Source organism: Barbus barbus, assembly GCF_936440315.1.
Source record: "Barbus barbus genome assembly, chromosome: 25".
In the NCBI taxonomy this organism is placed as follows: domain Eukaryota; kingdom Metazoa; phylum Chordata; class Actinopteri; order Cypriniformes; family Cyprinidae; genus Barbus; species Barbus barbus.
The window spans coordinates 27,396,291-27,408,319 of record NC_136753.1 but is presented as its reverse complement, the minus strand read 5'-3'; the positions used below and the strand labels follow the sequence as shown (position 1 = coordinate 27,408,319).

The 12,029-nt window shown below is 35.8% G+C and overlaps 2 protein-coding genes across 3 annotated transcripts in view; both read left to right on the top strand.

The window, feature by feature from the left end:
• LOC306844554 (guanine nucleotide-binding protein G(i) subunit alpha-2) overlaps positions 1 to 7,098 on the top strand; it is a 46,086-nt gene extending 38,988 nt beyond the window's left edge. The window contains exons 6-10 of the mRNA XM_079376777.1: positions 3,498 to 3,626; positions 4,292 to 4,421; positions 5,233 to 5,386; positions 5,540 to 5,755; positions 6,288 to 7,098. Of these exons, the coding sequence (XP_079232903.1) occupies positions 3,498 to 3,626; positions 4,292 to 4,421; positions 5,233 to 5,386; positions 5,540 to 5,730 (604 nt within the window). The 3' untranslated portion in view covers positions 5,731 to 5,755; positions 6,288 to 7,098. The remainder of the gene's footprint in view (positions 1 to 3,497; positions 3,627 to 4,291; positions 4,422 to 5,232; positions 5,387 to 5,539; positions 5,756 to 6,287) is intronic.
• An 872-nt stretch (positions 7,099 to 7,970) lies between these two features.
• On the top strand, positions 7,971 to 11,813 carry LOC306844970 (PAK4-inhibitor inka2-like). 2 transcript variants are annotated; one of them, XM_079377438.1, is made up of 3 exons: positions 7,975 to 8,077; positions 8,174 to 8,217; positions 10,631 to 11,813. In XM_079377438.1, exons 2-3 carry the CDS (start codon positions 8,215 to 8,217, stop codon positions 11,501 to 11,503), a joined length of 876 nt encoding a protein of 291 aa, XP_079233564.1. In that variant the 5' UTR covers positions 7,975 to 8,077; positions 8,174 to 8,214; the 3' UTR covers positions 11,504 to 11,813. The 2 variants fall into 2 exon arrangements, with proteins under 2 accessions (XP_079233565.1, XP_079233564.1); XM_079377439.1 differs by lacking the exon at positions 8,174 to 8,217 and having other exon boundaries at positions 7,971 to 8,077; positions 10,631 to 11,591.
• The last annotated feature ends 216 nt before the right edge of the window (positions 11,814 to 12,029 follow it).

Below are 12,029 nucleotides of genomic sequence, written 5' to 3'. Positions count from 1 at the left end.
ATCTCAGACAACACTGCATCACTCATCGGCAGTGATGCATTACTAAATGGGCCTAGGAATACTTCCAGAAACCACTAAACACAATCCGCCGTGCTATTTAGCTGCCAGCTAAAGCTCTATCATGCAAAATGGAAGCCATATGTGAACATGGTCCAGAAGCGCTGTCGTGTCCTGTGGGCCAAGGCTCATTTAAAATGGACTGTTTCGAAGTGTCCAAATTTGACATACTTGTTGGAAATCAGGGACGCCGTGTCCACCGGGCTAAAGAGGAGGGAGACCTTCCAGTGTGTTATCAGCGTTCAGTTCAAAAGCCAGCATCTCTGATGGTATGGGGGTGCATAAGTGCATACGGCATGTTTTGGAAGGCACTATGAATGCTGAAAGGTATATAAAGGTTTTAGAGCAACATATGCTTCCCTCCAGATGACTTGTATTTCAGCAGGACAATGCAAAACCACATACTGCAGCTATTACAACAGCATGGCTTCGTAGTAGAAGAGTCTGGGTGCTGAATTGGCCTGCCTGCAGTCCACATCTTTCACCTATAGAGAACATTTGGCGCATCATTAAACTAAAAATAATCACAAAATGAGCTAATTTTGTGCATAAAATTGTAAAATTTCTCAGTTTAAACATTTGTTATCTATCTTCTATTGTGAATAAAATATTAGCTCATGTGATCTGAAATTCTTTTTATTTATTTTTTTCAAATTTAAAAAACGTCCCAACATTTCCGTAATTCGGGTTATAAAAAGGTTCTACCTGATAAATATTAAGACAATCAGGTATTGATATTAATAATTTAATATACATAAATATGTTGTTTAAATGTAAAGTAGATAAATAAAATATATAATATTCTTATTAAAAAATCCTTATTTACATTCAAGGTCAAGATAAATATTTATATAAAGATTAAGCATTTATTTATAATTAATTTTATTATAAAGTCTATAAATTATATGTGTATAATTTTTAACTTTGGAATAAATGTGTATGCATGTATGCATTTATAGATGTATATGTTTGTTTCTTTGTTTTTCCATTTCAGGTAAAATGTAGTTTCATGTGCGTTTTATTTAATTTCTTTTTAACTGATATAGATAAAATACATGTATGGTTGAAGATATAATTGTGGTTAACAGCTAAACACAAAATCTCATGAGTTCTGGGCCTAAAAACTTTAAGAACCCTGCAGCAGTCGGATACTTAATGGCAATACATAAGTTAGTCCTTAACCAAGATCAAAAGAAGCATTAAGAGTTGCTTTTCAGCTCAGTATATTTGTTGAAGTCCTCACATTCCCACATCTCAGACTCATCCTGCTGTAGTTAAAGCAGATGGAGTCTGTCACGATCCTCAGGCCATGCAGCTGAAAGCCCTGCTTCTCTCTGCCCATCATATGATCTTCATCCTGAAACCTTCTGTAGTGCCGCCCATTAAAACTAGTGCTGGCGGGAAGACTAGCGTTCTAGGAAATAAACTTTCAAAGCATGAAATGTGAATTAACAGTCAAACTAAAGGAAGATAGTGGGTCATTTCAGTTAATCTCACAATAGATGAGCTCTGTTTTTCATTTATGATTGCAGTTATAAATGACTCTGGGCTAAACCGTTTTATTCAGAGTAATGCGATTTGTATTTAATAGTGAATGCATAACCTCAGGAAATAAGTATTTTATTTGTGTTTAATTTAATAGAATTATTGTTCTTGTTGTCACCTGTTGATGTTGTAAATCAGTTTGAACTGAAGAGTTTACAATGTAATTCACAAATGGCATGCAGACACACACACAGACACAGTATACATGCCACAGGCAACAGAGGTGAAGATTAGAGCTGATCGGCTGTGAACACGGGCACATTTCTACATGTCCTTTCTCGTGCTTTACAGACTAATGCCATAATAGAGGGAAATAGTTCAATTACCACATGCTTATGTGAATATATTGAATTTATTAAACACATCTGGGTCATATATTTAACTGATATAGTTAAAATATTTTTTAAATCAAATAATTTTAATGTTATAGCCAATTTTGAAGGATTTTTTTTTTTTATGAACTGACTGAATACTTGTTGAAAATATATATATTTTTACCTTTTTCATTTTTTTTTTTTTTTTTTTTTACAGCAATGAATTTTTATATATATATATTTTTTTTCTAGGTGTAAGATATAATATAATATAATGTGTGTATATATAATATATAATTTTGTGTGTGTGAAGTATGGCTCTTCTTGACAGGCTTTTGTAATATTCACCCATAAAGGAGAAAAGGGTTGCATCTTAACTGTTTAAATGGTCAGAAAACCCTTTGTTTTCACATTTATAGGTGAAATTATAAGGACTATTATGAAACTGAAATGGTATCTTCTGTCGATCACATGTTGTGAAAGTATGACCTAATTCTTCAGCCTGAATCATGATGTATGAAAGGTCAGTGTCAGTCAGGGTTGCCATAGTAATGCGCTCAGCGCTGGGGCCTGTAGCCTGTCCAACAGCGATGGCTCACTGAGCTAATATGACTGTTTATGGCTTCCAGTCAAAGTCTAATTCACACACGAGCAGCTGTTGTGTTGCTGAAACTGCTGAAGATTGGACTCAAATCAAATTTCACTGATTACTGTACACAGCAGGCAGGTTTACTGTATGAAATAGGCAAATGACTGGCTGCATAAACTATAGTATATAAAATAGTTGCATATATATATCTATCTATACACACATGCATACACACATACACGCACGCACACACGTTTGTTTTTGTGAAAAGTGGGGACATCCCATAGGCGTAATGGTTTTTATACTGTACAAACTGTGTGTGCTATTGCCCTACACCTAAACTTAGCCCTCACAGGAGACTGTGCATTTCTACTTTGCCCAAAAAAAACTCACTCTGTATGATTTATAAGCATTTTGAAAAGTGGGGACATGGGTCAATGTCCTGAAAAGTCACCTTCACCTTGTAATACCCGTCATACCTGTGTCATTATACAAATTTAAGTCCTCATTTGTCACAAAAACACACACACATACACACACATACATATGCATGGATTGTGGGATACAGTGGTTGCAGTATGTAATTGAAATGTAATGGCATTGGTTAAATAAGTCTCAAGTGGTCTGTCATGTAAATAATCTCTATTCTAGAGGGGTTTGCTGACTAAAAAGTTGCGAACTCCTGTAGTAAGAAATACTGTAGTATTCAGTTGCAAGCAGTCCATTGTAAACACAGCTTATCAGGCACTAAAACAGGTGTCGGATCTCAAAAGCGAGCGCAGATGCGGTGAATACAAACACCATTCCCCTGCTCACATACTCTATGACTGTGACACAGAAATGAAGGCAGATTTAATGCTGCTCTCAGCAGGTCACTGAGAATGAAGCTTTTTAAGACTGACTGCATATATTAATGATTAATTCTCATGACACTTCTTCATTTGAGCTGTGATGTGAGTGACCTAATTGCATATATATGTGTTTTTGTGTAGTTATCTGAATGATATGGACAGGATAGGACGGGCAGACTACATCCCCACCCAGCAGGACGTCCTGAGGACCCGAGTGAAGACCACTGGGATCGTGGAGACACATTTCACTTTTAAAGATCTGCACTTCAAGTGAGAAACATTTAATGCTTTGTGTCTAGAAGCAACACAGTCATATCAACAGTTTCCTAAAAATGTGTCATTGCACTAGTTTCTCGACATGCAAGCTACATGCAAGTAAAAAATATTTATATATTAAAATATTAAGTTGAATAAATTAAAATAAATATTTGTAGATTTGTTTTATACATTACAAATATTTAATTATAAAAATATGTAATTTAATTATTTTGCATGTGGTTTTCATGCTTGCAACTTTTGATCAAATTGAAAACTATTAAAATAATGTAAGCAAAATCCTTTAAATTGAATGTATTTAATGTCTTATCACGCCCTTCCACCAGTTAAATATTTCTTGGAATTCGGAGCATTTGCAATGCCTCGTGATCTGCTTTCATTATGCTACTTCATGGAGCAATATTAATATTATACACAAAACAATCTATTATAAAATAAGAGTTCTGAATGTGTCGAACAGGTTACTATAGAGCTAGAGAAGCTATATGGAAAGTGAAAGGGATTCTCATTATCTTCGGTTTGTCTTTGTTCTGAGACCCTCATGAAATGTTAATGGTCACGCGAAAAGTGACACTTTCACCTTCTGCTGCTGCATTTCAGTATCTTCAACATAAAATATTCTCCCTTTTTATGGCCTCCTTATTCCCTCCTCTCTTCAGGATGTTTGATGTGGGAGGTCAGAGGTCAGAGCGGAAGAAATGGATCCATTGCTTCGAGGGAGTAACAGCCATCATCTTCTGTGTGGCTCTGAGCGCTTATGACCTGGTGCTGGCAGAAGATGAGGAGATGGTGAGTTTCAGATACAGCCTTAAAACAATAGGCTTGGAGAGGTTTAGTTTTAGGTGTGCTCTTTTTAAAATAATCAGAGCCACAGCAAAGTCATGGAAAATATTGCGGGTTATTGAGTTATGAATTTGTATGATTAGTTTTGCAAACCTTGTCCAAGAATTGTACATTTCCAAAAAGTATTTATTTTGAGGTTGAGCAATATATTTAAACAAATGAATAATGTTATATAAAATTATACAATTGGGAAAGTATTTCTTTATTTTAATGTTGAGCAATACATTAAAATATAGCATTATAAGATTGGGGAAATATTGAATTATTTAAGGTTGAGCAGTAAGCTTAAACATATTAAAATTATATAATAAGATTTTGGAAGTATTTCATTATTTTGCGATACATTTAAAATTGTTAATTTATCATAAGATCTGGGAATAATTCATTTTAAAAATTCTCTTTATTCATATAGCATTTTATGCGATCAATATTGACATTGATATAGTGATATTGACTGAATTAGTATTAAAATTAGTAACAATTTAAGTAAACACTTTTCTTAAAACGAGTAAATAGCTACTTGAGCATGTGGATATTTCGAAATCAGTTCTCAGTTTTAATTTAGACTGGTGTCTTTTGTGTTACCAACAGTCACAACACTGACTAATGCATAACTAATACTAATAAAGACCCTTGTCAAACTAGTGTACACTAGACTGCAGCCTCTACAGAGCAAACGTAAGATGACAGCGCCCTCTGATGTTGAGTTACTGTGCAGCATCTTCAGTTTCTCAATCGTCACACTCCTCTTTTTCAGAACCGCATGCATGAAAGCATGAAGCTGTTCGACTCCATCTGTAACAACAAGTGGTTCACCGAGACCTCCATCATCCTCTTCCTCAACAAGAAGGATCTGTTTGAGGAGAAGATCACACGCAGCCCTCTCGCCATCTGCTTCCCGGAGTACTCAGGTCTTTGACTTCACCACTGCTTATTCAAAATCACATTATCCCACAAATGAACATTCTTTTGTCATGTGTAGTGCAACCAAAACATTATAGTTACCATTAAGTTATTTTGCTAAAAACAGTTTTTTAAAGGTTCAAATATTTCCTGTTATACAGGAGCCGATAAATACGACGAGGCTGCCAGTTACATCCAGACCAAGTTTGAGGAACTCAACAAGAAAAAAGACACCAAGGAAATTTACACCCACTTTACCTGCGCGACTGACACTAAGAACGTGCAGTTTGTGTTCGACGCCGTCACTGACGTCATCATCAAAAATAACCTGAAGGACTGCGGCCTTTTTTAATGAAGGTGGCCAAGAGAATGATGAGGTTAATACACACACATGAACCATTCATGCTCAAAACACACCTCTGTGTTCAGATACACTATAAAAATAGTATTTTTAACAAGATTTTCCAAGGCTGCATTTATTTGATCAGAAATACAATAAAAACAGAAATATTGTGAAATTCTATTACAATTTAAATGAACTGTTTTTGATTATAATATATTGTAAAATGTAATTAATTCCTGTGATCAAAGCATCATCACTTCAGTGTCACATGATCCTTCAGAAATCATTCTAATATGCTGATTTGTTGCTCAGAATTTTTTTTTATTGCGCTGTTTCACATCTTTGTGGAAATTAATACATTTAGTTTTTCAGGATTCTTTGACAAAAACAGCTTTTAATTTATATACAATCACATAATGTTTTTTTGATCAATTTAATGCTTAATCAGTGCTAAAGCTCATTGAGGCTAACCTTTTTAAACTGATCATTAGATGATAAATTGCTTACTTTTAATTTATTGCGTCAAACTGTTAATAACCTTCTTGATTTGTTGTGTTATTCCTCAGGAAGGTGTAAACTGTTTGATGGAGCTGGTTCGACACGACATGCTAGACTGCCTTCAACTACCTATAAGAATCGTAATGTTTTTTATGTGACAACCTGAAAAAGACTCGTGAACAAGGAAAAGAGAAACTTCACTGAATTCCAGCACACCATCCTTCTTTCCAGAACCTGATTTTAACTTGGTTCTCAATGTGTAAATATTTAATTTTGCAGTTATTTTCTGCTAGGAAACAGGTGGAGAGTCAGGATTATATTCTGATATTTGTTTCTATTGAGCTTTGGTTTCGTTTCTGACAGGTTACCAATGGGGGTGGGGGAGGACTTCTTTTATGGATGTTCTCATTTTATTAAACTCAATAGCAAAATGCTTCTTTTGTAAAGTTAATGTGAGCACAGAAAGAAAACGAGACATCTCTTTTGTAACATCCCAGGCTCCATCTATATATTGTTGCATGACGGATCATATGAAATTGCTCGCTCGCTCCGATCCACGGCGTGACATTCCCTCATGTCTCGCTCTCTCTACTAGCTTGACTTTGACACCGTCCAGAATTGACTCGCGTGTAAAATATTTATATCCACCCTCACATTTCTCCTTCCTGTTGCTGTACCATCCCTTCTTTTGCGCGATGTCTGTGCCTTGTTTTCACTGTCTGTAGATCATAGGGCTGCTTTTATTCACGCTATTAAATGAGAAGTGTAAAGTGTTGAGCACATTTTAAGAGCTAAATAAAACTTAGGCCACAGTCTTTGGGTTAATATCGAAGTACCATAAAAGATTTCATTGGAAATAAAAGTTGATATGTAAGATAGACTTGTGCTCCTTGTCTTTTTTTGTATTGTATGTCTCTTGATGCAGCACATTAGTTTTTGCTGATGCTGGTTGTACAACTCTTCCAAAGACCTAAGAGATGATGCCAACCCTCAGACGACATACAAAACTTTTGCTAGAAGTTTGATCGCAACATATAATCATTGCTGTTAATAGTGTTCACCGTCAGTTTGATTACATGACATTAACTGCTTGATTTTTACCATTCATTTCTGCCATATGGACATCAACTTGAGACTCCTCACCACTGATGAGCTATTATTATTTAATACTAATAGATACTGTTTATATTTAGATATTACTAAATATAATGTAGAAACTAAATTTTTTATGTAAAGCTGCTTTGCAACGATTTTCATCGTGAAAAGCACTATACAAATAAACGTAATTTATTCCATTTTAATGTATATTTATACACTTCTGCACACAACCACATGATGGCGCTAGATAAACATTTTGTGTAAATAATGAATCCCGCTGACGAAACTATTTCCTAAGATCTTTACATACAAAACGATAAAATAAAGCATAAAAAATACAAACCCGAGCCAACATCTAAATCTTAGAAAAACTCTTGTTTTAGACCAAAATGCTTCTTGTGTAAACCAATGTTGAACATATGGTCAAGGTGCATGAATAAAATAGACTTGGCAATATTTCTTATTTCATAACTCTTTTTAATTCATATTTTGTTATAAATAAACATTATTCTCACTCAATCAGTGCAGTTCTCAGGTGTGAAGCGTTTGTTCTTCGCTCACGTTTCACTTCTCGCTCTTTGATTGGCTGGCAGGCGGACGCGTGTCGCTGATTGGTTGAGATTCTTCTGACAGGAAACTGACGGCGCAGTCAAAAGCGCTCAGTCCAAACACAAGCAGAAGACTCGTCTGCATCAGGAGCTTTTCTATTGTTCTGGACAGCTTTATAACTCTTGCATATTTTATTTTTTGTGTACAGTTGGTAAGTGCTTCAAACTCTCTTAGGTTGCATATCCGCACAGCTGTGCATTATTTAAATACGATATTTATGCCACATCTGTCTTTATTTATTTTTCAGGGGAAACTGAGGTGGACTAACTCGGCAAAAGAAAAATAAACATGGTGATTGTTATACTTTGCTTGCTTTAGTACTTGTTCGATATTGTTGTCTAAAAAAGATAATATTTCTAACAAGGGTTGCGTCTTTAGTTCATGCAATTTATCTAATTCATGCAATTTAACGAAGAACATAGTCATATTGAATCAACAGAATTTATACGGAATATGAAATATTACATATACTAACTATTCCAGGTTTTTCTTTTATTAACTGTATATTTGGGCTGTCAAAAAGTCATCAGCATGTTGTTTTATGTAGGCTACTAGTAACAAAATCAAGTAGTCAATTCCCTTCTGTCTCTGAGAGGACAGATTGCAGCAACCTTTGCAAAACATTTACTGTGGTAACCAAAACTGTAAGGTGGTGTTTTTTTTGTGCACTTCCACTAAAATGTCAGTTAAGAGTCTAAAAAGCTGTATCTTGAATTAATTTGTTCATATGCTGCAATGCTGCACCCAATATTTAAATATTAATATGACACATGCACTGATGCCTTTTGTGCCTCCCTCAGGCATTATAAACTATCTTGAACTGTAATTTTAAAATGAAATGTAGGTTTTCAGCAGTGATGGAGGTTAACCACCACCCAGCTCTATGCATTTTTCATGGCCTCTGGCAACCGCTGGCTTTTCAACACACACACTTGCAGCTTAGAGCCAAATGGCTAAGTTCTCACAGCTGTGATAACATCATGGAGTGGTCACTGGTCCTATAGCTCTGCCTCAACCCAGTCTATACGCATTCATAGGTGTTTTTTCTGCTTTTCAAAAGCATTCCCAAAAAATCCCAAATGCTTAACGGCTACAGCAGAGCTGGAAGTGAAAGTAAAGTAAATCGCCTGAGAGTAGGGTGATGTTATTGCTGGATAAACGGGGACTTTCTGGTTGTTAAGAGGTGTGGACCTTAGATTCAGAATCTACTTTGATAACGCCAAGCCTAGTCGAGAGGAATTTTGTCGTTTTTGTTAGAATTAAGGAGGGTGCAAGACATTCTGGAGAGTTGTTGTTATAATAATAAAACCACTTGAAATAAGATTTACTTGAAATAAATGTTAACAAACTTCTCATTTTCATATAGTTTAACTTGATGTGCTAAAATAGCTTAAGCAAAAACTGAAAAATACAAAATTAATAGACATCTAATAAAAAGAGCAAAATGACAAACATACATTTTATTAACTTTATTCAAATTAAAATGGAAAATACAAAAATATGTAAAACTATTACAAATATATAATAGCATCTCAATGATGCTAAAATAGCTTTTTTTTTTTTTTTTTTACAATTTTTCTTCACTTTATAATTTATATAAAATTTAAATTTTTTTTTTATTTTATTTCTCTATAAAATGTTAATGTTAATGCAATGGTACTCCTGTTCTGTTGAATATTTAGTACTTGTAGATGTAATTCCCTGCTAGAAGTGCATTACTGTAAAGGTTTTTTTTTCTTCCTTGTATTAAACCCTCCCAAACAGACATAATGAACCCAATTAGTCTGATTGCTGTTCATTTGCTGTGAACTATAGCCAACACAGTGCAGCATTGTCCCAAAAAATGCCCTTTTTGACCACAACAAACCGTGCATTAATCATGAACTTGAGGTGGGAGAAGTGTGGCCTCTCTTTCTTACAGAAGCGGGGCAGGAAGGTACTCCTCTTGTTTCCCGTTCCCACAATCGGTGCGGATGTATCTGCATGCATCATGCTCTGACTTTTCTCCCCCGAGTCTCTGCCAAATGGATTGTTTGTTTCTCTCCCACTCATGTTGTTGATTAATGCTGCTGGATTACACTGTGGAAAACTCTGGACTGCTTTCATCTGAGGGGAAAAACAGTCAACTTTATGGCCTGTTTGATTGGCCTGGTCCATGGATTGTTTTCCAAGGCGATTTATAGTTCCTGGACACATCAGTCTAGCAATGGATTCACAGGTTTTTTTAGAACATTTGAGGAACAAGCTCATCTTGTCCTTATGACAATGTACTGTGACTGTACAACAGTATAGTGCAGGTTTATTATTGGTAACTCAAAGCGTTCTCATTACGTGAAAAAAAGCCTAAATTTCAAACAATAAAATCACAAACTTAAACTAAAATGAAAAGACAAAATATAAAAATTTATATCTAATTTGAAAAATTGATAAATGTAAATAGAGAATCTAATTTATAATGCTGACGAAACATGACAAAATAACTAAAACTTTAACAAAAAGAGAAAAATTAAAAATACTGACAAAACACAACAGAATAAATAAATAAATAAAAAAAACTCAAAACATTGTCAAAATACCAAAAATTAACAAAAATTTTAATGAAAGTTCAATATTATTAAACACTAATAGTTGGGCGATACTTTAATAAAAAAAAAAAAAGTGTAGTCAATGCACTAACTTTTGTTTTTCTTTTTTCTTTCTCTAGCTGTGCGTTCGCAGTTCAGGCGACTGTTTCCAGGACCAGATGCGCTACATGATGAGGTCTCTGCAGGATCTGAAGCAGATACGAGAACCCGCCGACCAATCAAAGTGCTCGTACGCGACTCGAGCCTGTCAGAAAAGGGCGCAACAGCAGGAGCAGCTCAGTCGCCTGCGGATCTCCGACGTCAGCGATGCCAGCACCTATGATTCTGCCTGCTGTCTGGCCAGTCCGCTGGAGGAAGAAGAGAATGAGGAAGCCAGGGTTGGCCGTCTACCTCAAGGCTCCCCGAGCAGCATGAAAAGCCTGGACTTTGATTCGGGATATTCTGAAGCATCATGGCAGGACGAGGGTGTGGTGTTGAGGCGTACGAGGAATGTGCGCGTTTCATCGTCCGCATGTGTCCGCACCAACCGAATCCGACCCAAATCCACATCAGACGCATGCCTGGAGCGCTGGACGTCATTTGAGGCCAGCGACCCAACGGACTGGACCACATCTTTGTTAACCAGAGGCCGTAATAGGCAACCATTGGTTCTCGGGGACAACAGCTTTGCAGATCTTATTAAGAACTGGATGGATCTTCCAGAGTGCCCAGATTCTGCAGAACTCAAGCTGAACGCCAGCCGCAAAATAGCCAAGGACTTTCTGGTCAACATGCGACGGAAATTAGCGAGCATGTCAAAGGGAGTTGAGGACAGAAAGGCTTGCACTAAACGCATGTCTTGTCCTGTGGGATTTCAAGCCCCCAAACCCTTCTTTCACCAGTCCCACACAAGTTTGCACCAGTTGGGACCTGACTTTTACCAGTTCAGTGCTGTCATGAAGACGGGGAGTCGACAGCCTATCATATGCAATGACATCATTGGATACATCTGATGTGTTTATGAAAACAGACTGGAGTTTACTTCAAAAATGTCTAATTGTTCTGTGTATTAATAAATATTGTAATAAATGCTTTTTGTATAAAAGAATCTCTTCTGCTGCATTTTTCTAAGAGTCAAAGTATGTTCAAAAACATTTGATTGAGGCTTTCACAATGTGAATATGGCATAAAAGCAGAGTTGTGCCTTAAATATAGTTTAAAGCAAAAATCACAAGGCTTGTTGCTTTCATAAACCAGCTGCAACTGAAATATGAAAAACATTGTTTTTTCAATGCATTTATTAAAGAATCAGAATAAACCGGTCTTGCAGTTCCTAATCTCCAATTATTTTAAATGCTGGCCAACATTCAATTTGTTTCGCTCTCTTAAGCTTGACCAACTCCTACATTCAACTGCAATCAAATTATTAGAACTTTTCTATTTCATGTGCATAACTATTTAAGTCTCTTAAAGTGTTGTGCTATAGTTTCCACATATCACCAAACAGCTCATATACTGTGCAAATATTTTACTTAATTT